Here is a 25864-nt window from a genome sequence, read left to right as displayed (position 1 = left end):
AGGAAGTGCACAGCAGTCTCTGGAAGTGAATGCAAGCTCACAGTCTTTCATTGTGGGCTCTGCAGCTTAACTCACTACCTCTTCTCTGTCCACTGATGTTCACTTCTTCCTCCCTAGTGCCTAGATTTGAGAGTGTATCAGTGCTGTACCCCCTTCCTCACTCACTTCTACTACCACCCTTGCCTCCTCATCCCCTTCCCCACCTTCATTCACCTCTTTGCCAGGCCCATGCTGCTTCTTCGGGACTCACACTGGAAGCTTTGATGCCAGCCTACCCTTGGCCAGCTGAGGAGTGAGTCTAAGAGCTGCGGGCACCTTCTCAGTAGAAGAGACCATGTCTGACAGAGGGTGCCTGATGTCTGGACCACGCCAAGAAATGACAATCCTCTAATGTCATCTCGGGAGCTCTTTTTCCCCCCAAGAATTGAGGGACTGGACTGGTTTGAACTCTTCCAACCCCAAGGGAAGGAATAGGATAACCCCAAGTAAGTGTGGTCTCATCACCTGGCTGGCTCACCTGTATGAGAGGGAGAGGGGAGCTGCTGCTACTCACTGTGTGGGTATGTTGGCCGGGCCCCTGCTTGTGAGTACATGCTGTAACTGGAACACGTGGCTTGCTGTGGTGGCACAATGGGCTTAACAACACCTGGCATGATACCTGGAGGAGGTGGGTTGTTTCCCTGTAAACAAAAAATTGCAGGAAAAAGAGCAGGGGGGGGACAGGATTTAGTCAGCAACAGTAATGTAGTGTTGAAGCAGAAACATAACAAAACAATCAGTTCACATTTCAGGACCTGAAACCACACTCCCTGGAAGAGGCAACACAGGGGCAAATATGTCCAACCATCCCAGTGCTGTAGGATGCTCAGTCTAACACGGAAAGCACAGTCTGTATGTGCTGTGCCCTTGCCAGTGTCTGCTACTCAGGCAGTCTGAGCACACCCTGCCACCACAGCGTTCAGCTAAATCACTTCAGTATTAACTCTGAAACTTCCAATTTCCAGTGTGAGGTGAGGGCTGGAGGATGCTCAGGTCATGTTGAGCTTCCTCTCAAAGGCTTTCCAGAGCCACTCATCTGGGCATTGGTGAAAATATATCTAACATGAGACACACAGGAGCAAACTCAGAGCATGTGTGTAAGCTGCTCCTTCCATCTATCCATACCAGACTGTGCCAAGCACACAGACTACATCAGGGGACATATCGGGGTGGAGCAAGGGCTCAGAGAGGAATAATGAAGGTTATACCTGTGTGTCAGAGGGACAGCCTGCAGGAAGATGGCTGGGAAGGGCAGTAGGAGTTTTGTTACTCCAGGTAGTGACAGTAGGGGCAATTCTAACCTGAATTAAACAAAGAAATACCAATAATGGAAAACAAAACAATAAAAAAAAGTCTGAAGGATTTCACAGAACAGATGCAAAGGAGCGAACACAAAAACATTTGCATGCTGGCACTTGTTACACAGCCACAAAATCTCAGAGGAGGAAGGAAAAGCACATTCGAGACAGACAAAATCACTGTGCACTGAAGTGAATTGCAGAGTGAAGACAAAGGACGGTGGAGACACAGCTACAAGCAGCTGTGGAGCGAGTGCAGTACTACATGTGCCAGTGAGTCACATCTGCCTTTTTCATTACACTTTCCTACTGCAGATGCTCCTCTAAGGCTAGTGCATGACACCCAGCATCACTAACCGCAGTTTGAAGTCCCAAGTTCCACGTTAAATTCAAATACACTGCCTCACACAAAAGCAGTCTATCTAAATCAAGCTTAATTTAAAAAAGGTTAAAATCTGATATTCAGCTCTTGCGCATGCACAAACATATACCTTAATGCTAGTTGCTGCCTAGACAGTCTCCCATAGCTCCCTTTCTCCATCTTCCTTCTTTGCCACTTCAAAGCCCTTCCGTTCCATACAACCATTACTACCTTTCTGACAGGACAGAACCCAAGAACCTCCTATGCCTGCGATGTCCCTGAGCTTGCTGCCCAGCAGTGGGATTCACAGCTGGATCAGGACCTTGACACCACAACCTAAGCACACACAGAGGTAGGTAGAGCTGTGGTCCTGAAGTTCCAGGTGGCTCAGCTGGCTTCTGTCTAACCCTGTGCAGTGCTGGACTAATGGTACAGTCAGCCATACAACAACCACCGTTAATGTCTGCATAACTCAGCAATAGAATAACCTAAAATACTTTTCTATCCCTTCAAGCCATTTTTTTTCTCTGATGAAAAAGAGTTCAAAACTTATAATGAAAGGAAGCCAAGTTTTAAGTATATGTTCCTATTTGTGATAGCAATTAAAGAAAGGTTGACTCTGCTTGAACAAGCCCTATGTACACATGCTCTTAAAACAAAGTCAAACAAAATAAGTATCCTAAGACTCAAATATGTAATTTCTTTCTGCTCTGGTTTATCAGCATACTGCTGTACACCTTTCTGATGTGGCACCTGTCCCCTTCAAGCCTTTCCTGCTGAGCATGGAAAGTCAAGAACACAGTGGGTAACTCGCACTGTGCTTCAGGGCTTGTGATAAACACAGTCTTTATTAATGAGCAGGGCTTGCTTAAATAATAGCTGAAACAGGATAAAGAGAGAACTCTGGTTTAAAAAGCATTGCTATGGTCATGCAATGTTGAGGACAGCTGCTGTTTTCCACAGCCAAAGGGGAAACAAGCAGCATTGGTCACAAGGAGGGGGGTCAAACACACAGGAACAAATCGTACAGTTAGCTATATAACATGTTAGTTATAATCAGTGATGTATATAAGTCATATGCAACGGTGTTAGCAAGGTAATCTTGTGTGAACAGGATGAAGGCTTTGTCTTTTGTGAAATCTACATTGTTAACACTCTGGACAGAAGATGAAGGCACATTTGTTAATATTAACAGGGAGAGAAACAAAGCCTAACTCCCCTCCCCCCCCCCCCATTTTTAAGCCCTTTTTCCTTCCTGCCCCCATTTTTCTGGCAGGCAGTGCTGACGTACTCTGCTTGTGCCAGCCTCCTCTGTGTAAGGACAGCACCTGCAGCACTAACACAGCTCCACTATCAGAAAAGCCCAGCCCAGAGCCCCTTTGTTTAGCAGGGCCATATGAGATCTAGTGCTGCACTGAGGGATTAGGGACTTGGTGATGCTCCTTTTAGACACACACATAGCCAGGGCTTCCCACCACACCACACTCCCATGACAGCCAATGTTGTCTGATGCAGTGCTGTCCTCAGGCAAAAAAAAAAACCAAAAACCAAAACCACACAAGCCATCTGCTTTCCCAATTTCTCCTCTTCTTCCCTGCACAGGTCTCAGCTCCTGTGTTAGTCCCATACTTACTAGGTCTTTCTTCTGCCACAGCTTACTCTCAGCCCAGGCCTGCCTCCCAGTATCCATCTCATTCCCTGCCCCTGCTGCCTGTGCCCCCTCACACCTGGCTAGGAAAGTGTTTTCATAGTAGACTATACCCACAATGTGCCCTTAAGCTTGATATTGCCTCTGCTCAGCAACTTCTGCAGCCAGTATAAGAGCTAGGGGTACAGAAATAATGAGCCCCAGAAGAGGTTGGTGAAAAGCTTCAAGGTCTGAAGGGATGAGACAACATCAGGGCATATGAGAGCAAGCACAGGAAAATCCTGCAGCGCTCTCCCACACAGTTACTCTGAGCACAGAAGGACATTTTCAAGCAAAGGGGAAAAGCCTTCTCCTACTTGACAAGGTGTTTAATGGACATTTCCAGACAAGGGGTAAAGGAGCCATCTGTATTGACTGAAAATTAGCACCAATGACTTCCACCACAAGGCTTTCACTAGAGGTATGTCATACAGCCCCAGCCCAGATAAAAAGAAAAAAACAATTACTCTGTTCATCACTCTCCAGAGCTCAAGCACCAGGTCTCTTCCCTGGCTGCCAAAATCCATTTACCTGTTGGTAATACTGTTGGGCTGGAGCCTGGGGCCCTTGCATCTGTCCAGCCACAGGGCCAGCTCGTCCTTTGGGCATGGGCTGTCTCTCAAATGGTAGCTTGAGGGCCTCCTGTCCCACTGCAAGTTCCCCCTGGGCTCTGCAAAGCCTGTCCCGCAACAGCATGATGTTGAGCTGCAATCAGAAAAGGACAGCAAAGGAAGGTTAACTGCCCTGCCTGTCACCTACTGCATCAACACCAAGAGGCCGACTGGCCACACACTAATGAGCTCTCTCTCAAAAGTCTGCTCTGCTTTGTTTGACCAGAGTCTTTCTACATGACACTGTAACTGCCTTACATTTGCCTTTCTCCCACCTTGGGCTGCATCATTCCCAAGCCAGCTTGTCTGCCAACACCAGCTGATGGAAGATAAGAATTCCAAGAAAATAACCAACCATGTGTTAAGTTACATGTTTCACTGTGCCTGGCTTGCCAGAAGGACTGCTGCCCCTTTGGCAGCCACTGGCTGCAACAAGAAGGGTGTGAAATGAAGAGGGAGAAGAGCAAGGCTGTGTACTGTCAGATCAGCAAGCCCAACACACGGAGAGGGAAGACAACCGGACTGCACATCCCAAGGTGCATTTCAAACGGCAGTCCTGCTGGCTAATTGCAGAAACCTTGGCTCGAAGCACACAGAGAAAAGAAGGAGAAACCCTGAAGGCCCTGTACCTGGTTGGTGTTCACAGGGAGGAAGGTCAAAGCTGCAGCAATGCTGCCCTGGGCAGCCAGGAGGTTGGCATACTGGCTCATCTTCTCAGCCAAAAGGGCCCCCACAGCACTGGGCTCTGCAGCCTGGGTGAGCTGCACAGCTTTGCGTAAGATTATCACCTTCTCTATTAAATCCTGGAAGATCAGAAAAAAACCCCAAAAATGTGAACAGAGTGAAGTATGGCTAATGACTGTTGTGATTCCTGCTGTGAAGGAACCCCTCTCACCCAACACAAGCCCAATTCAAGTGCAGGTGTCCTGGACAGTTACAGCTGCAAAGGTGCAACCTTCCTGGCACAAGAGACAATAAAATGGCAAACGGCAACTGCACACTAAATGGCTTCCAACAGCAAAACCAGCAGTGCATTGGGCAGAGCTCAAAGCCAAAATAACTGATTTTCTTAAACAGGATTTCAGGACCCTATCAGAACTGAGCATGCCCACTAGAAGAGTATACTTTTATAAAAGTATCTGGTGAGAGCCATGAGAACAAATGGAAAACATCATGCCCATCACCACTATTAGTGCTGGGGTGACATACATTAATTTAAAATCTTATAACAGATTGAAGGACAGCATACCACACAGAATTTCAACCTTAGCACTAACAAGGACTATTTCCTGACTGCTAAATAGTATGTTTTTCTTTTTCCCAACAAAGCATCACTTTAAAAAAGGCAAGTTAAAAAAAACCCACATCAAGATAGCCAAATGCTTCTACAAGTTTCAGCGATTCCACATCATAGCAAACAAGCAGCCTAATTATGACTCCAACAATATTTTTCAATGTTGGTCCCCAAGTGAACAAAGCAATGTCATCAAAATGCAAATTCACACTGTAAGGTAAATCTGAAAATGAATCCCTCACAATCAGGTTGGAAAGTAATTTTGATAATTCAAAATCAGAGAGAGTTCATAATGCAAAGCAAAACTAACACTGTAGTTCCTTCAACTAACTAAACAGACTCACAGCACCATCTGGTAACATGGCTGTAAGTACTTTCTAAAATTTGTCCTTCAAAGGTCCTGAACAGATTATACTACAAGCTGAATTAGTTCATAATTGCTTCATCTCACTGGCATCAATCCTATTTTTCCAAGATACTTGTTATATATGCAATGTATTTTGCTGCTGGAAACCAAACCCTGTATGTGCAACTCCCTAGAGAAAACTCTCATGAGAGCCCTCCTACAGCATCCTCTCCAGATTTAAGTCTATAACCTGTTAGATTTCTTCCCCTGAATATCCAAGCCATCTCTTCCAAAAGCAAAATGTCCAAGCATTCTCCTATTGCAAAAGGCCAGTATTCAATGCCCCTTCTTTAACAAAACACTCTAAGCCCTACAACTATCATTTTACATGTGAAGCATATTAGCATGCCTGCCTAAAGAACAGAGTAGACATGAGGTCCACTGTGTTTCACATGTTTTCCAATAGCATATTTATGTTTCATTTCTACAAAAGCAACCTATTCCAGAACAAAAAGATACATCCTGAGATACATGCAGCTATCAGGACAGCATCAAAGCTCTACACTAGATCATTTGATTTAAGTGCCAAAATCTTTCCAACAGTTACCAACCTGAAGGGACAAGGGGCTGTTTCCATCCTGAACTTTGGTCCAACAAGCAATGAGTTTTTCCACATTACCGGCACAAATGTAACAGAGACAAGCCTGTGTCTGCAGAAGGCTGTCTCCCTCACTTTCTAGTCTGTCACCCAGGAGATCTAGGAAAAATATGGACAAAGATGATGCTGGTGAATCACTTTGGTGTTTTGCTCCATCACTGACGAGGCTGGGGAAGCCTGCAACACCTGTTATGTCTCTGCTCTGTGCAGTGAGAAGGAATTAAGTGGCAAGATTCCTGTGTTCAGCACAGACTATCTCATGGGAATCCAGGGCACTTCAGAGGCAGTTCATGTCATAGCAGCAAATATTTGTCTAACATTTGCAAACCTGAGGCACATCAGAGGGGATTGTCTATCTGCTGACATGACAAATGACAAGAGACCGGGTGCAGGTTCAATTCTCCCCTCCACCACTCACTTGTTGCGGTCCTTCATTTCAGGAGCGCAGCCTGAGCATGCCACTGGTCAAGGACCTGTGAGAAACAACACCATGACACTGCTCTGGGTCAGTGCACAAACTGAGAGGCACAGGGGTGCCAGGCATACAGCTACTGGCAATGTAACTTCCCCACGAGTTAAATCCAGCCAGCTGTCTGCCATGCAGCAGGCATTGAGGGCAGGCATGCTCACTGCCTGTGAAAGAGGACTCCTTCCAAGAAGTCAAAATTTCTCTTGAGAAAGAAGAGTGAAGGGCCTCCCTGAAATGTTTCCACTTGTGTCTCATGCACAAATACTTCAGGACATTGGTCCCTTGGCTGAGACACCTGTCACATCAACACCATCATCATCCCTCAAGAGATGATGGTAAGAGACCAGCGGCTGTGCACCTCACAGGTGATGCCAGGAAACAGCTGCTCATAGGGTCTAGGCTCTGTTCCCAGAAAATCAGGAAACGTACTGGGAACACAGCACACCAGAGGTCCCTCTCCTCCTCTGCAACAAGTCCAAAGAACTATATTATCCATCAAAGAAGCTAATGAGGCATTATAATAGTTCACCAGAAGGAAAATAACTGTGGTAAACTGTCATTTTACTGTAAGTGGACGTCTTGGGTACAGGAATAAATAACATCCAGTGTGTAAACTGTCCTTACCGCAAAGGGCTGCAAACTCATCTGGGCTGGCATAAGTCAGCACAGCAGCCAAAGCCTCTCTCCAATTCTGCAGATCACAAGACTGCACGATCTCTTTCCAGTTCTTCATTACTACTGCAGTGATGAGCTAGACCAGAATGAAAGAGACCACAGTTAAGATCTTGGTAGGATTTCCTTTGTTTTTTTCCAATACAGTATAATTTGTATCTATTGCAGTGTATTCATTCCCACTTGTATGCAGGGTCACGGCAGACACTGCACTGCAACTCAAGAGTAGCACAAGAATACATTTTACTTCAAAAGGAGTTCAGTGAAAGTCACAAAACAAGCTCAGATAACACAGGCCAATTACTCTTGCTACAAAATGTGCAAGAAAAGAATGCACAGATCTCTGCAAGCTGGGGCTGATGCAGATGGTTTTTAGCACTGGTTTTGCAGATAAAGACAACATATCAGGTACTTAGCTACAAATCTTCTACAAAATGCTCTGCAAAGTGTATGAACTTTTTTTGTTAATCTGTTTAATTCAGCTTTAAGCTCTTAGCCTCAGGCTGACCAGTGGGGGCAGCTAAAAATGCTGCTTGAAGGAAGAAGCAAGTGGTGGCAATATCAACCTGAGCTGGCTACAATATCCCTGCTCTGCACCCTCACACACAATCTGCTTGGCCACAAGCCCTCAGAATGAAATTTCAGCTGCTTCTGTCTCAAATTCTGCATCCAGTTATTGTGCTTCACACAAAAGACAGACTTGGCAGCTGTGCTGCCATTTAGTGAATGAAGCCCCGTCATGCTAAGACTTCAAGCTCATAAAACAGCTGAACAATCGGTAATTGTGCACTTTGGGACCAGAAAAGAAAAAAACTACACTCAAACAACAAATGCAAGGTGCTAACTTTAAGGTCAACACTCGCTTGTTAGTGTGGGCACAGGTAACTGGTCAGCTCTCCAAAAAAACACCTTTTCCCAAAGGCTGAACTACAGTGGAGAAATTTCCCATGCAATGCAAAATTCTCCTTCCTCTTTTCAGGCCAGAGGAGGGAAAAGAATTGGAGGTAAGGGAAGAAAGATGACCCTAGTCTGTGGTGCTACATGCCTTACTTCCCCAAGTGACTGTGCTTGTGGCCTTCAGGCCTGCACAGAACAGCACTTAAGCACAAGTTCATTTTATAGGCTGCATCCTGCCACTACAAAGTGTACATGAGCAGCTTCATGTTCTCCTCTCAAAGCTCCATCCTTGCCAAACCCATCGTCCTGCGCTCTTTTAAGGCCACTTCTCTGGTTTCATCCTCCTGTTGCTACTTTCTCATGTCAGTAATGAAGAAGAAATATTTGAATGAGCAGCATTGCAAAAGCTGAAAAGAACAATAACCTGCTGGCCATAACATGCTGCCTCCTAGATAAAAGGTGATTAATCTACCCTGGTCATACTTATCACAGATCACAGACAGAAATCATCATAATGCTGCTGGCACTAACCATGGGTCATGTACAACTCCTGAAACAACTGACAAGATAACAGACTGCTTAAGACACTTATCAGCAAGAATCTAATAGTGTATATGCAACTCAGAGACATGGTAACAAATACTCTTTGTGTGTATTGCTATCCAGGTAATACTGCTATCCAGGTGTGCCTCTTCTCTCCTTATCAATGCATTAAATAAAAGAGATCCTTCTGCTCTTGAAATATTGTGGATGACTTGAATACTTATTTATGCTTCTCAGAAAGAAAAACTGGGAGTTGGACTAGATGATCTCTAAAGGTTCCCTCCAACCCTACCATTCTATGATTCTATGAAATGGCAAGAAAACCTTTAAGGTGATAAAGAGAATTGTCAAAGGCCTACATGCATGTTGTTTCTTAATCAAAAAGACATACCCTGGTAATTTTGCTCTGCATCTTAGCAAAGTACTTTTCCTGTGTCCTAGAAAGTAGCTCTTGTCCGCCCGCAACGGCCAAGATTATGGCATCCGCCATGCGGTTATCATGCAAGCAGAGATCTACTGCGCTCTCAAAGTTGCCCATCAGCAAAGCCTGGGTAATCAAACCGTCCACATCTGCAACAAGAGAGGGGTGTATTTTCAAATGATGGCACAAAAGGCACTTAATATGCAATAGCAGGTGATTCCTTCCAACTGTACAATGAAGTGCTCCAAGTTCACAGCAAAACAGCCTGCTCCAGGCAGGTACTTACTCAAGTTCAACTCCAGTCTCAAACACACTATGGTCACAGCCATGTCAGGTGAAGCACTGTCAAGCATCACTTACCTTGAGCAGAGCAAGATGCTAGAGGTCTAAATAATCTCTGAACCAACCACCCTGAATACAGTGCCAGAAACAAAAATCAAACTTAGACAAGGGTCAACGCCTTCTGTGTTCAAGAATCCCTGCGAGTTTCTGTACAAGCAGCAATGTTAGCACTTCAAGCCTGATCAGGCGTGTGTTCTTTAATATCAGTGTAGTGGGTCTAGGATGGTAGTGATTTTCCATACCAGCTCTTGCAGTGCTGTGCTTACTGTTGGTATCAATATTATGACTACTGCTCACACAGCATCGGGGCTGTCCCTCCAGCACTCTTTCCCCTACCTTCACCAAGAGCTGTGGGTGGGCATGATCTTGGGAGGGACCACGGCCAGAACAGCTGACCCAGGCTGACCGGGGAGATATCCCATACCATATGACGTCAGCTCAGTAATATAAACTGGGAGAGAGGAGCAGGAAGGGGAGGCAAGATTCATTTTGGCCTTCCAAAAGCAACCGCTACGCGTACCGAAGCCCTGCTTCTCGGGAGGTGGCCGGACATCGCTGCTGATGGGAAGTAGAGAGTAACAGCTTTTTATCTGCTTTTGCTTCGCTTCCTGCATGTGTGGCTTTGCTGTCTCTTTATTAAACTGCTTTTATCTCAACCCACGAGACTCTCATTTTCTCCCCATCCCTGGCTTGCTGAGGAGGTGGGGGATAGAGCGGTGTGGTGGGCACCTGGCATTCAGCCAGGGTCAAACTACCACAATCAGAAATCACTCAGAGTAGTTGAGTATCATTTCAGTGATGGGGTATACATGTGCTGTACACTTCCTTTCCTTCCCTAAAGAAGCTGTATTTTCAATTGCCTCAAGACCACTGGGAAATGAGAGGAAAGACACAATCTTTCAAAATCTGTGCAGAAATTTCCTTCTCGCTGGAACACCAGTATCAACATTAGCATTTATAAATATCCATGAAATCAATACCAAGACTGTTTTTACCTCCACTAACAGAGATGTTAAATTTCTTCTTTGCAGATCCCAAATCTTCAGTTTCTTGCTTATGGTCTTTGACTCTCTAAGAGAAAAGCATAATTTGTTTTATTATGTCAACAGTTGGAATATATATAGACATGTTAAAAAAAAATGGCTCTTGCATTACAAATTAAAGATTCAGACTAACAGCTGCTTAAGAGATCATTAACTTGGAAGGGAAGAGTACCCCTGTCATTTGTTAGAACACCATTTCAGCACAAGGTAATCAACTTCCCCTGATGCCTGCACAAAGTCACTGCCTAAGCACAGTGAGAATTGGCCTGAACACAAAATTGCTCATAGATCAGTGAACCATTTTTTAAAAATTAATGCCAAGGGGAAAAGGTGCTGGAAGCCCTAGTTTTCTAACTACTAAGGAAGGCTTGTGCAAGCACAAGTGTGCATATGGAGAGATCACAAATACCAGCAACCAGACACCTGGATCCTGTGTAATGACTTGCATAGGTGCACCTGTGCCCATATACACAACCCTTTCTAAGCAAAACATCCACAACCACAAAATTAGAAACCTTCTCCCTTCCTTCCTATTTCAACTTCAACCTCTACCAAGAACAGTCCACCAGAATACTACCTAGGATTCACTTCGCTGTACTTAAAACTTTCAATTCATCTTTGAAACATTATGCACTAGTCATACACTCTAGTTTAACTAAGCAAAAGACACAAACACATGCTTAATTTCCAACACAGAAGTCTAGCGTGGTCCCCATAGACTTAAGCATTTTGCACTCGGTACAGGACTGCTGAGCAGACTGCTGCTGAGCAGAAGCTATTTTTTTATAAAACTCCCCCAGGAATTAAGACAGAGAGCATTTCCTGCAAGTACTTGGATTCTGGGGTCTCAAACAAAACACTTCCATAATAAAAATAATGCCAAAACAGAAGTCTCTCCCCACCATCAGTTTTCACAGCACAGACTAAGAAGAATACAAAAACTGCCCCACAAACTGCCACCATTGTCCTTAAGCTATTTCTATGCTAGTACACGCAGCGGGAGTTTCAGGAGACTGATGAGAACACCCATCATATGCTGATCAGTGAAACTGTACTTCAGAAGATGAAAAACAAGTACACAGACCTTTGGGATGGGGAGGCAAGTCTGAAACAAACTTTCTTTGGCTTATGAAAGGAGGCAGCATCTGTAAAATTATTTTCCTGTCAAATAATGTGTGATGTGTGTTTGGTATCAGTTGAGAGCATGTTATGATTATCATTGGGACAGTGTGACTTTTTGTATGTGTCAGTATTCCCAGATACATCCCCAGCAGCTTCAGGCCAATCCTGCAAATATTTACCACCTATCCTGGTAGGCTAAGGTCATGTTTGGCCGTGATCACTCTCCTAGAACAGACATTTGTTATTAGACACCTAATATCTTCACAATGGCACACAGCAAAATCCTTGTGCGGTCAGATATGTGTGTCTGCCACTGTCTAATGAACTAACATGTAACCAAGCACCTAACTTAAGGAGAGTGCTCTGTTTTGGTGTCCTTAACAGCATTGACTCCTTTATTACATGGAGTCAAGAAGTGCACCACTTCAACCTGTATGAGTCTTAAACCACTGTCTTCATCTTCACAGACAGCTGCAGGCAGGCATCAAGCACAAGTTTAAGTATAAAGAGTTTTGGGCTAACAATTCCAGTTCTAAACAAAAAAGAGACTGAGGGAATGGGAAAGAATGAAGCTGGCCTGTTCACATAGTGCTATTAACTTCATATGGCAGAGGCTGGGTCATTAGTTCTATTAGAGACTTGCCCCTATATTTAAAACACAGGGCTGAAAACATTGTTGCTGAAACAGAGATATGAACAAAAGCTGTAGGAACTCAAAGGCAGATGTGGAAGAGCACAGACTGCCTGCAATAAAGCTGGCTGAACGGCTGCAAGACATTCACAAGGCAGCTAACTACCAAAGCCTTGATGCTGCTTGGGTGCAAAGGGAATAGAGGACATGGATGTCAATGGGAGTAACACAGAGAATCACAGAATGTTAGGGGTTGGAAGGGACCTTTAGAGATCACCCAGTCCAACCTCCCTGCAGAAGCAGGTCAACATTCCTGCTCTCCTCCAGTACCACAGCTGCAGCTCTGCAGAAAGTTTGGTAATGACCAACCAGAGGGAGGGAAGAAAGGAATGAGGAGGGGGACGGAGGGGGTGTGTGTATGTGTTAAAAAAATGGAATGCATTAGGGTTGTGGCAGCAGATAGCTTAGTATACCTTAAGAAAATGTCAGAGAAAATTATGGCAGACCTTGAGTCTATTGCCAACTGGACTGTTACAAAACAAGCTTCTTCTTCATTGTCACCAAAATCTAGTCACATGATGTCTAAGGCAGATGGCAAAGTCTCAAGCAACTTAACAAAAGCCCATGTTTCACACATTCTAAATAACTTCTTGTACTTATATATATACATTGAGCATTAGAAAAAGACAATCGAATAAAATGTAATAAAACAGTAACCAACTAAATACATAAGAGGTCAACAGAGCTAGCCTAGCGGGCAACAGATACCTCTCCCAAGAAGTGCTCTGTAGTCCTGTCCCCCTCGTTCAGCATAGATTGATCAGATTCTGTAGGAGCCTTTGGCAGAAAAAAGGTGACATAAAAAGCCAGTAAGGTGAAGAAGTACTTTGCACTGCAGAGTATAGCCATCTTCCCACCAACAATAGCCAGAATTAGACTGCAAACCACAGAAATACATTGCCAATATATGCTTGATGATGACAAACATGGTAGAGGCTCTCCATTTCTTTGCTCTGTTGTTACACAGTACTTTATGCTGTTTTAATCTTTGCAGCCTGAAAACATGATGCAAAACTTCTCTTCCTCATTGGGCAATTACAGATGACAATCTGAAACATCCACAGCACAAAAGCAATGCAGTCCCCCTGTTGTAGACTCAGGCCATTGCAATCAGAACAGGCAACACTTCAGCTGTATTTATCACTCCTGCAGGGAAGCATTACAAGACCATGCTCCCACTCCTGCCTTTTTTAAAGCCTGAGGAAGTGCAGCTTTTGAAACCAGCTGCTAGGCAGTAAGGCTCTGCCCCATCTCATATGCAGTAAGAAGTGTCACAGTGGGCAAGACACAGGCAGCAAAAAGGTGGAGGGACATCAATGAGACCCCAAACTAAAACACGTGTCAGAGCTCTTCACTGGGAAAAGGGAGGACATTTCAGTGGAGAAAAGTGGTTGTTTTTTTAAGTAAGTACTTTCATCCTGCTGAATGTAGGAACTTGTCATATCCTGGGCTATCTGTGCCTTATTTTGGGACAGTTACTGTTGTGATTTAACCCTAGCCAGTAACTGAGCACTATGCAACTGCTCACTCATACCTGCCCTCATCCCAGTGGGATGGGGAGAAGAACTGGGGGGAAAAAAAGTTAAATCTCGTGGGTTAAAATAAGAACAGTTTTATAACTAAAATGAAATTGAACATAATACTATATAATAATAATGAAAAGAAATATAACAGAGAAATAAAACTGAAGGAAAAAATCTAAAACCACACAACCCAAAAGCAAATGATGCCCAGTGCAATTCAACACCCACTGACTGATGCCTGAGCAGGAACCTGCTCCCCCTGCCAACTCTCCCCAGCTTCTATACTGGGCATAACCTTCTGTAGTATGGAATAGCCCTTTGATTGTTTTGGCTCAGCTGTCCTGGCCATGCTCCCTCCCAGCTTCTTGTGCTTCCCCTAGCCCAATCACTAGCAGGCCAGGGTGAGAAGCAGAAAAGGCCTTCATACTATGCACGCACTGCTCAGTGGTAACCAAAATATCCTTGTGTAACCAACAGTGTTGACAGCACGAATCCAAAACACTGTACTAGGAAGAAAATTAGCTCTATCACAGCTGAAACCAGGACAGTTACCAAGCAGAAAGAAAAACTATTCTTACTTGGTGCATAATTATGGCATTACAAAACTAAACCCAGATGTACACATCTTTGCTTACCTCTCCCAAGTTACCATCTGCAAGACCCTGTTTATTCAGAGTGGATGCAATCTAGAAAACAAGCAAAATTTAAGTAAGTATCCTTTTATTTTTGAGAGGCAGAGCTTTCAGTGATTCTCAGATTGCAAAGCTGACACATGTAGCCAATATGCTGCTTGCAGAACAGTTAAGACAAAACTGAAGTAATTTCTTTTCCCAGCCTGGTGATGGATTTGCACTGCCAAGACCCCTGCACTCCGAGCTCTGATGGAAATAACAGCTGCTCTACATTTTTAAACCTCTAATTATTAACTTGAGGGCATCAAACCTCACTAGAGTTGCTGGAAACCGCAGCAATAAAAACAGTATCAGAGCATGCAGGCCAAAATCCTGTCTGCTCTCATTCAGGAAAATACAGCAGTGACAATCCTTGTGGAGCAGGCAGCCTGTCAGGAAGCTGTGGTTTCAAGCACATCAGGCACATGACTGAGGTCTAGGATTTTCCAAGGTACAGAAGGCTTAAAATGCCCAGCTTTTACTGCTTTGCAAAGCAAATTGTGACTCTAGATTCAACTACGGCACTCAAAAGGGTCAATGTAGAGTTTAGAATTCATGCAGAAATCCTCTCTCCAGGAGACCGGGTTCCCTCATGCTGCCAACATTAGCTGCTGCTTTTAGTACTGGGGGCTTTCTTTTACTCCTGTTGGGTGGCTTTCACAAAGAGTTGAGCTCAAGTTGCTGGAGATTGGCTTTCTCTTTCTTATTTAAGGTGAAATCCAAGGAATTGACTTGCAGATAAGAACCACATGCTTTAGGAAGATAAAACCAAAACCAGATTATTCTGAGAAGCTGAAATCTGCGACCCCTTTTTACTTTCCTTCCTCTACCAGAACAAGTCGTTATTTAGTGAGTTTATCATCTGGGTATCACAAATTTTCAGGCAAGCTGCCCTCTACTCCTTCTTGACACTAAAAACGCAGACTCAACTTCAATGTTTGAATGCTTTGTTGAGAAACAGCTACATGAAAACACAGCCTTACAGCTCCCCTCACTTGTTCCTCAAATACTGAAATAACAGGATAAACCCAGCATTTCAGGACACTCAATTCAGCTATGCCCATTTTCCCAGCCTCCTCTCATGCACATCCAGAGCAACAGCAGCAGCAGGCTCCAGTCTTTATGAGACTGCTTTGCAGGAACACTACTAAATTTCAACTGGATTTTCTAATTGAGATCTGCTTTTCAAAAACAGGATTTCCTTTGCTGTGCTTGTCTTTGAGTCATGCAAAAAAAATTTAGACGTTAACAAGAGACTGTTAGCAGAAACATTATTAGAATGTTTGCCTTGGAGGACATGTAATTTGTAACCATAATGACCTTTTTATGGAACCAGTCTTTGAGAATAAAACATTAGTTCAATACAATGAAAGTGACTCAAACATTCAAATCCACTGAATAGAACCAAAGAAATACTAGCCAGCATTGAAAGCAACAAAGAGCCAAAATGCACAGTAGATACTGTGACATTGAGATAAGAATCTCTTCCAGTTTGTGCAACTTTGCACACTTAACGTGTAAGCTGCCTCTTAGTAATCCAAATTTTGCCTTTCCAAATGTAACCAGGTTTGATATTTGCTTTCTTTTTTTAGTAAAAATAAATGGTGTCACACACACATAAAAAAAGGACTATTCCGGATTTTCCAAGGTAGTTAGTGAAACCCTGAGGACTAGTTACATGTTCTTCAACCAGAATACCTAAAACCAGTTCAGATTCCGTGATGCTGCAGCAGAGAAGGATATCACGGAATAAAGTTACATGAATAGCTTGAACCAAATATATCAGAACTTCTTGATGGGTGAGAATTTCAGTTCAACACTGTACAGTTAGATGCAGACATGCCTATATAGTCTGTTACTTGCTTTGAAATATTTAACATTTATATTGCAAGAAGATGACATAGCTATATTAAAAAAAAAAATCACAAAGAAGCAAATTACTTGCTGTAAGAATTCTGAGGTTACTTATGGGTTGTTTACATAGAAAAAATATAAAGAGCAGAGGAAAATGTCTGGTGTCCTTTGGAACAAAGAAATTCCTTAAATAACACAAGTATTCAAGTCAATCATGTTCTAACAGATGCTTTGGCACCACGGGTAACAGCTATTAGGAGAGTTGCAGCACTGACAAATATTGTCCACTGGGAAACACACCCAAAATAATACTGTATAAATATGTTTATTATATTGAACAGCCTGTGGATACTGATAATTACTCTCCAGACAAATGAGTACAGTCAACATTTTAGGCTGTACTCTGTGGATACATCCATCAATTAAGCATTTAACAAAAACAGACTCCACACACATTTACCTTCTTCCTCAGATCATCTTTCCTGTATCCCAAGAGCTCAAGGTATTTATCACGTGAATCTTCTTCAAAGTTCACCTTCAAAAAGCAAAAGTTAAAAAATATATTGCAATTCACAATTTTTCACTTTCCCCCTCAATGGCTTTTTACTTGACTGGCACAAATTATGCAGTGAGAGCTACTGGTTGTGGAGACCGTGTGTAATGAAGAGAACCGAAAAGGTCTCCAGTGACTTGGGAACCCAAGCAAGTAGGTAAGGTATCAATTTTGTTATTGTAGGTAAAAAATCAGCTTAGCTGTTTCACCGAGAAACCTCTAAATGTTCACAGTAAGCAGAGAAAAGCACATCTAAAGCTATCCCAAAGCTTTATCCCATCTCACCATCTCTCTGTACAAAGACGGGGGATATCAAAAAACATGAGGATACTTTCCCCCAAGCCCTGGCTTCTGCCATGATTCCTCATGAACCCCACTAACAGCCCTGGCCCTGAGGATCCTCTTCTGGCAGACTACCTCCAACAACAGGACTTATGGCACTATTTGGTTCCCAGAATCTCTTCTGCTACAACACCATCATGTGCAGAATGAACCATTTCTGCACTGGCTTTCCAAGTCAGGGTAGAACTTCTGAACTGCCATTATCCTCTTACCTTTAAGAAGGCCCACACGTTTTTTTCAAAGTCAGCCTGGGCCATGTTAATTTTCTTCTGGCAGTAGCTGACGAAGCCTTCGGACTGCACAGCTTCCTGCAACTGGTTTGAGCGAGCCAGGAACTCCTTCTCTGTAACAACCTGGCTCACGTAGACGTAGTGACGCTGTTGCTGCTCCATACCTGATTGCTGCTGAGACTTGGCATTCTCAAATGTAACCAGTTTGCCTCCAAACTGGAATTAAGACATATGTACAGTATGTAAAAATACAAGTATACACTGTGGTGTATATGAAAAAGGTATGTGCATACAGCACACAGATGTGTTACACAGCATTCATATGCTGATCATCCAACAGACATACATTCCTGACATCAACTGACTGATGTTTTTTGGCACCAATCTGTACTTCTAGGCAGGTAAGGAGCTTGCTGGTTAAGTGAGTTCACATTTAGTGAAGCACAGTTACTCTGCCTACTTTTTCCTCATGCAAAAGATTGACCAGAAACTGAGAATTGGAGCTGGGAGCCTGTACAGTGACCAGTATAAATGGAGTATCTCATGACATTGCAATATAATTACCAAGAAATTTATGTACCATTAAATAAGTGCTGATTGCATGATGCTCTTGACAGGCCGTTTACCAGTTAAAATCCTACTGAGAGATGAGAAGTTGTGTTAACATTTGAAAGGAAGTAAAATCAACAGAACAAAAACGAGAATGAGCTTATAATATTTCATGCTATAGCTCAAAGTTAATTTACACAGGCCAGTCTAATAAACGGCAAGGTGAGCATTACGAAAATCAAAAAGCCTAGCCAAGAAAAAGATGGCTCCTGGAAAACTAAGATGAATGTGGGAATAAATACCATTATAAAATGACACATCAGTCACTGCTCTTTGATGGAAACAAATTACATTCAATTTATGCATCAGATCATGAAAAAACAGATATGTAATGCTGAAAACTGAGCAATATTTCAGCACAAGAATCCATTTCAAGTGGACAGGCTAAAACCGCCAGGAGATGTCTAAATAACCTGTGGGTCTAGAAAATAAGCCAAAGGAGAAGCTAAAGACGTGACTACTCTGCTCTCACAAAAAGCTCGACCTTGCCCCTCTCTCACCAGTCTCCTTGGCAAATCAACCAGTGATGGAGAAGCCTAGCCACGTGCTGCTACAGCAACTCCTCCTACCTTGACCACAGCTAACCTCCACGACACTGACTCACATAACAGCTTCAAACTACACTCAAGTCTCAGATATTTGCCCAGTTTGGTCTTGTTCTCCCCTCCCAACACATATTTGTTTATTCCAAAGTAAGCATTGCATATAAATAAAAGCAAAGCCCCAATTCCAAAACAATTGCCTGTTGGCAACACAACATCCTCCTGTTTCTTTTTCCCAAGTTTTTTTGCCACACTTCCACTGGCTTGCTGTCCCAAACACCCAGTCTGGAAGCTGTCATGAGCATCTCCTACAACAGCAAAAAAGGGGAAGTTCTCCCAAGGTAGAACACAATATTGAACTCCTCTCTTCCTAAAGTGTTTTGCAGGTGCTACTATTATCTCCCTCCCTGCCAGGTCAGCCATGTCTTACCGAGAACGATGCTCCCACAGGCCGCCGGATCCATTTGGGTGGCTTCTTTAGAGGCAAAATGACACTCTGTGGGGCAGTCTCCTGCAGAAGCTGCAGAGGTGGGAGAGGCTGTCCTGTACCAAATGGATCTAGGTTCCCAAAAGACGATGAAAGCTTCAATAACAAAAAAGGGATAAAACCAGAAGTGACGTATCTCTAATATACAAAACACAAGCATTTATTTGCATCAAATTTGTAGTCCTGCAAGCAGGGCACCAAACAGACACTGAAGACTTCCCATAAGCTCGTGATCTTTCCCCTCTCTTCCCATGCATATCCTTAGATAAAAATTTCTCAGCACCTGGTCAACTTGCTTCTGCCTCAAGCCATCCGTGCTGCCTCCCATGATGGAGTAAATGCTGATCCGCCCATCGAACGATGCTGCAGATAAGACAGAGGGGTTCCTGGGACACCACTGGATATCAAAGCACCACTGTGTGTTTGTGGGCAACTCATACAGCACCTAGGCAGCAAAACCAAGTCCATCAAATCAGGGCTTTTATAGAACATCATGTCCAATAGCAACACTTCTCCTGCCTGCCCTGAGAATGGTCTGCTCTTCTTCCTCCTCAGCAGCCTCCATGTGACCATATACACTGACAGTGGGCAAACCCTGAGAATCATCAAACAGGACATTATCACACACCACTATTCAGTTTCCTTCTCATTAAATCTTCCATTTAATCCATACAGGACCAACTATGCAGGCAGAGTATGTCTTTGCTGTCCTACTGTAAGATGTGAGCTGGCACACGTATTTATACTAACTCACTCAAAGCTAATCTGGGTATCTCTACACATTATATGGAGACATGTCCAGGCTTCAAAGTAAGTCTTTTTTCACAAGAAAAACAGGAAAGTTAAAACTTGCACTCTAGGTAGACAGCCTCTCCTGCCCTGGAACAGACAAGTCTACCACTGCAGCAGATGTTTAACCATAAACTAGGAAAAACTCAAAGAGCAAAACTCCAACTACCGTGCTATCTCCCAGGAAACTTTATTTTTAATTAAAAAAAAGCAGTCTGAAGTTTCCTAAAAATAGGATCTGCATCCCCTGCAAAAGGTATCCCCAGGCCCAAAAGTGTTGGTTAGGAACACATTAAATCAGCTGTTACCGATTTGCCACTATTATGGTAACCTAAAAAAACCCTCTGGTCTGAAAAGTTACAAACTGACAAAGGCAATTGAAACAGTAATCCAGCCACATCTGATCCAAATCAGAAAAGCATGAAGCAAACAGTAATCCAGCCACATCTGATCCAAATCAGAAAAGCATGAAGCAAACAGTTTAAGTGAGGCCATTTCTATCCCTTTCGATGAGCAGGGACCCTACTGAGCAGGAGAGAAGTAAAGACAAACATCTAGCATCTGCTATAGTAGGAAGGAATCCTGTACCAAGCTGTCGTGGTTTGGCCCAGCTAGCATAGCAGCACCATGACAGTCTCTCGCTCAGTGCCCCCATTCACCCCCACCTTCATTAGGATGGCAGAGGCCCCAGCAAAATGGGAGGAAAAAGATAAGCAAGATTGTTGGGGATTAAGACAAGGGCAGGGAGGGCTCGCTGCCAATTATGGATCCAGGCAAAACAGACTCTAGTACTTGACTTAGAGAGGAAAGTAGTAAAGTTTCTTCTACAAGAAACAGACCGCAGTTACAGGGTCCCTCCCTCAGGACAAGCCTCTTTTGAGCATAAGTTTAATGAGCTGCTTTGTTGTGGGTTCCTCTCCACAGTTACAGCTTCACTGAATATTGGGTCCCTCCCATGGGACATGGCCTCCTCCAGCCATAGTCACCATCCCTGGCTTAGGGCCTTTAACAAAGTGAATCCCTGTCCCTGGCTCTGGTTTGTAGAAAAATGAGTCTCTGCCCCTGATATGGGGTCATTATCAAAAGGAGTCTCTACTGCTGATGCGGGGTCTTTAAAGAAATTAAAATAAATCTCAGCTTCACCAGTCCTCTCCGTATAATGCCAGGGAGTCTCTGCTCCAGCACACCTCCTCCTCTCTTTCATCACTGACCTTGGAGTCTGCATAGTTGTTTCTCTTCCTACTCCTTGCACCACCACCAGCCAGAAGAAGAAGGGACAGAAGAAGGAAGAAACAGGAAGAAGTTTCCTCTTCCAGCTTCTTCTTAAAAAGTGATTGTGGAGATGTCCAATTGGCTCAGCCCCAGAACTGGGTCTAGCTCAGAGCTGGGGAGAGTTTTGAGCAACTTCTTACAGGAGCCATCTTAACAGCCCCTTCCCCCTTACTGGAAAAGGGTGTCATGTCAAACCATGACACAAGCTCAGAAGGCAAATATACCAAACACACATACACAGGACAGGAAGAAACATCCCACAAAAGCATCATTCCTAGGAATGCAAACTCACCAACACCTGCTTTGCATATGCCAGTGCCACTTCTGAACAGATATTTTTCCAGTGCTGTGCATACCATACCTCGCCTGTGTTAGGGTTGGAGCAGAGAATTCTAGCATCCTTCCCACAGCTAAGCAGCAGGTCTGAATCCACCATACTCCAAGCAATGGCCAATATACCCCTGCATGAAAAGTCACAACCAAAAAAGCGAAGTGGTGATAAATAGTGCACAGTTACATGTAGAGTTTCTATGTTAACTGAGCATCCCACCTCAAAATGCTTTCCCCCCCCTTACAAATGAGAATTTTTTTCAATTATCAGCACTTTGCTGAAATAGATGCTGTCTATTTTCTGCATTAAAAGGTAGAAAGATGCAGTCATATCTGACAATTAAAAGCAACAGTCATGCAGGAGGACCTGGACGGACACCAACATAACAAAATGGTTTGTTTGCCAGCAGTATTATTAACATACAGGTAATGGTGGACACTTCAAAGTTTGACAGTTTCTTTTTATTAGCAGGAAATTCAAGTCAACAGAACCACTGGCAGCAGTTTTCGTTGAAGCTGCAACACAGACTTATTGCTGTTCTCTCCTTAAATCAAGCACTGGTTTTGGGCAATCAAGAAAGTTTCATAAACAATTGAGGAGTTTAAAAAAGAAATTAAACAAAATCTATCCTTGCACCCAAATTTGAGGCATTTAGGGGACTGAGGGGCAGAGAGACTGTGCATATCCACATGTGGGGATGTGCCCAGGTACACTTTCAGTCCACTGTTCAGGGAAACGGAACTATTATTAGCTTTTTGCATCTCAGCTCCCTCTTCTCAAACAACACATAAACAAACTAAAATTTCAGTGTTCCAGCAGGACGGTGGGTCGTTTTTATTTTGGGGCCTGTTCCCATCAAACCAGTAGGTTCCCTTTCAGGACACAGGGTTGGCTATTCAGCAAGGTAGCATTTAACACTGTCTGCCACTGGAATTGCTGTCTCTAAGCGCACCTTTAAAGAGAACTGAGCAAGAAGTGAGATGTACAAACTGGTATTGCAGCCACCAACAGTGAAAATACCATGGAGCAGCAGGCTATGTAAGACTCATACCTTGTATGGTTTTCTAGAACACGAAGTGGCGAGGACGCAAATCTTAAGTCCCACATCTGAATCACCGGCAATCTGTCGTCCTCTGAGGCCAAAACCATCTGAGTGGCAACATCAGGGTGCCACGCCAGGCCTGAGCAGTGCATCTGAGGGACAATATTGCAACACACCATAAAATAACCAGCCAGTGCTAGACAACAAAAAACAACTAGCCCATGTTTAAATGCATGGCAAAACACTGTTGTGAAGAAATTTGCAGCTGTGTTTCTGTCTGCATTCAGACTGAGAGATTAATTTCCATGAGTGAGGAGACTTGCAGTTAGTTTCCCAAGGTCTTTTCAAAGTGAGGACTTTGTGCTGTTTTAACTGAAGAAAACAAAAAAGCCCTTTGTACAAATCTTTTCCTCTAATATTTTTATCGATATTTTAACACAAGCCCGTGTAATGCAGAGGTTATTGTCACAGGAACACTGTAACACTAGACTACAATCACATGACAAAGACAGCCTACTATGCTGCTGTTACCACAAACACCTAAACCATTGAGAGTTACCTTGTTTATCAGAATAAGAATGCAGTGACCGAGCAGCTGCTTCAGGAGCACCTGTTTGTAAATTTAGTTTTGAACTCTTGCTACACCTTTGAAGTTTGTTATAGTAATTTTCCATTTAAAGTATACAGGATTATAGAAATGTGTCACTCTCTGTAAGTTCAACAGGCTCATTTTTACATTTACACTGCCTGAGGACCAGAAGTGGTGCTTGTAAGTATACAAGATAGCATTCCCTGTAACCTGCTCAATGCTCTGTGGTGCTTTCCACCACAGACCCTACCCTCTCCAAGCTTGGCTGCAGCTTACTTCCATTTCTATGTCCAAAAGAGAAGCAGCACAGGCTCCATCAGTGTCCTTGTGCTCATCTCATCTGTGATGCCAAGCAGGAAGCTTTCTCTTGATTGAGCACGAAGTCTTGATGTAACTGCTCTGTGAAACTAAATGTGCTCACCCAATACATCAGCTGCAACCTCATTCTCTAGTATACAAAGCATATCATTTATGACTGGCTGAATAAAGATCTTCCAGTGTAGAAGGAATGGCTGCCTCTAAACTACCACTCCAGTAGGAAATCTGAGAGCCTTGCTTCAATCTACACATTTTCATTTAAAAACCTGACAATCTCTCTGCATAAACATAGCCCTTTCAGGGAAAACATTAGATATTTAGCATGTTGTATAAAACTGGGCCAGACATCAGTTATCTGTCATGTAAGAAAGGGTACTAGGACCTCACCCCACATGCCAAGAGACATGCCTCTCTACAAGTGCCCATGCAGCCCTGCGAGAGTTAACTCACCCTGTTATTGTGGTCGCTGACTTTGATGATGGGTTCGTTCTTCCTGAGATCCCACACGGTAGCTCGCCCAGTAGGGCTGGCAGATGCCAGGATGTGCTGGACTTGCCTGTTCCATGCAATGCAGCTGATGTCCTCAAGAGGCTGTTGCACACACAAAAAAACCTGTCACAGTCTTTCAAATCTAAGATTCAAACCCTGCTATTTTCAAGACTTGCTAAAGGACAAATTTCCAAGCAGATTCATCCCAGGTACTGCCCTGTATTCTGGTTTCCTATGTACACATACTTTGTACACATGTCCTGGTTTGGGCTAGCATAGGGTTAACTTGAGTCAGGAGGAAGGAGTACAGCATGGGCAGCTGACCCAGGCTGGCCAACAGGTATTCGATACCTTACAGACCTCATGCCCAGTAGGTATAGACAGGGAGCTAGGCGGGAGGGGTGCTGGGGAACCACTGGTTGGGAGCAGTTGTGTCCGGTCCAGGGTGGTGAGTTGTAGCAATGTACCTGAAAGAAAGTGGACATGTGGTCCACCCAGACTTTAGTTATATGAGACCGTAAGCTACACAGGCTCAGACACAGGCCTTGGATGCAGGCTCAGACTTCAGACAGTGAACAATGGGCCTTAAGAATAGTCAAGGACAAGTTGCTTATTAGAATGTAATTATGAAGGCAGCTGTAAGTGGGAAAGAAACTGTGTAAGCTTAGAACAGAAATTAGATAAAGCAGGAATTAGGTAAAAGAATGTAGAAACTGCTACTATCAAGATACTAACACAATTAAGCTTAACAAATCATATTCTGCTATTAGGCGCGTGAACAGAGCACTATAGACTGAGCTATCCAATCATAATAGATTGCATCATGTATTTAGAAAAGAATAACACATATAATGGAATTGAATGCTAAAATAAACAGCTTCTGCATTGATCTGATGCGTGGTCCACGAATCCTGTCCCGTGAGGTGGTCCCTGCAAGTGCCGCCTGAACAGGGACCCTAATCAACTTTTTTACTTACTAAATAATTAAAAGAAGAAGAAGACAGTGGGAGAAAAAAAAGGGAAAGTCCAGCTGGTGACAGACCAACAGAGTCTGGGAGTTGCAGGCAAACAGTGAGGGAGCAACTCAAGAGGAAAAACGCTGTGCAGCAGTACACCCGAAACAGAGGTGCGCAGCTGGGAGGGAGGAGTATGGGAACACAATTAAGTAAAGAAGAAGCAGCAGCAGTAAATCTCCTCCAACATATGCTCTCTAAGAGAGGACTTAGAGGTTCTTCTCCCTCTCTACTCTGCCCTGATGAGGGCTCATCTGGAGTACTGTGTCCAGTTCTGGGCTCCTCAGCTCAAGAGGGACAGGGAAGTGCTGGAGAGAGTCCAGTGCAGGGCCACCAAGATGATGAGGGGTATGGAACATCTTTCATATGAGGAAAGGCTGCAGGAACTGGGGCTGTTCAGTCTGGAGGGGATTGAGGGGTGATCCTATTAATGTTTATAAATATCTAAATAATATCTGGCTTTACGCTGATTGTTGCCGTGGAGTCGGGAAAAGGGAATAATAACTGATTCCGCTACAGCATTTGATCTCTCCAGCTGGGAGAAACTCGGCAGTGCTCTGTGAGAAGAGTTGAGCCTAGGATCACAGGAGGCACGGGGCTTTGCTATCACTTGGTGACTTATCAAAGAGACTCTACAGGAGTTAAAGGCTGAATACAAAGCTGCCGCTGATGCCTTTGCAGCTGTAACTTCAGGGGAGAAAAAGGGGAATACGTTA

At 43.7% G+C, this 25864-nt stretch overlaps 1 protein-coding gene across 14 annotated transcripts in view; it reads right to left on the bottom strand.

The window, feature by feature from the left end:
* The window catches only part of SEC31A (SEC31 homolog A, COPII coat complex component), a 50175-nt gene that overhangs the window by 14332 nt on the left and 9979 nt on the right, over positions 1-25864 (bottom strand). For 6 of the 14 annotated variants that reach the window (XM_061992140.1, XM_061992144.1, XM_061992143.1 and 3 more), the window contains exons 7-23: positions 24097-24237; positions 22749-22891; positions 21728-21827; positions 19589-19750; positions 19249-19401; positions 17650-17883; positions 17003-17077; positions 14653-14703; positions 13203-13271; positions 10634-10709; positions 9267-9445; positions 7388-7514; positions 6248-6393; positions 4626-4799; positions 3917-4090; positions 1248-1340; positions 554-680 (exon numbers count right to left, since the gene is read on the bottom strand). In XM_061992140.1, the coding sequence (XP_061848124.1) occupies positions 554-680; positions 1248-1340; positions 3917-4090; positions 4626-4799; positions 6248-6393; positions 7388-7514; positions 9267-9445; positions 10634-10709; positions 13203-13271; positions 14653-14703; positions 17003-17077; positions 17650-17883; positions 19249-19401; positions 19589-19750; positions 21728-21827; positions 22749-22891; positions 24097-24237 (2224 nt within the window). The remainder of the gene's footprint in view (positions 1-553; positions 681-1247; positions 1341-3916; positions 4091-4625; positions 4800-6247; positions 6394-7387; positions 7515-9266; positions 9446-10633; positions 10710-13202; positions 13272-14652; positions 14704-17002; positions 17078-17649; positions 17884-19248; positions 19402-19588; positions 19751-21727; positions 21828-22748; positions 22892-24096; positions 24238-25864) is intronic. The other 8 variants (XM_061992147.1, XM_061992148.1, XM_061992150.1 and 5 more) reach the window with 3 other exon arrangements.

Source organism: Colius striatus, chromosome 3 (genome assembly GCF_028858725.1).
Source record: "Colius striatus isolate bColStr4 chromosome 3, bColStr4.1.hap1, whole genome shotgun sequence".
Lineage (NCBI taxonomy): Eukaryota > Metazoa > Chordata > Aves > Coliiformes > Coliidae > Colius > Colius striatus.
This window is presented reverse-complemented; position numbering and strand designations above follow the sequence as displayed.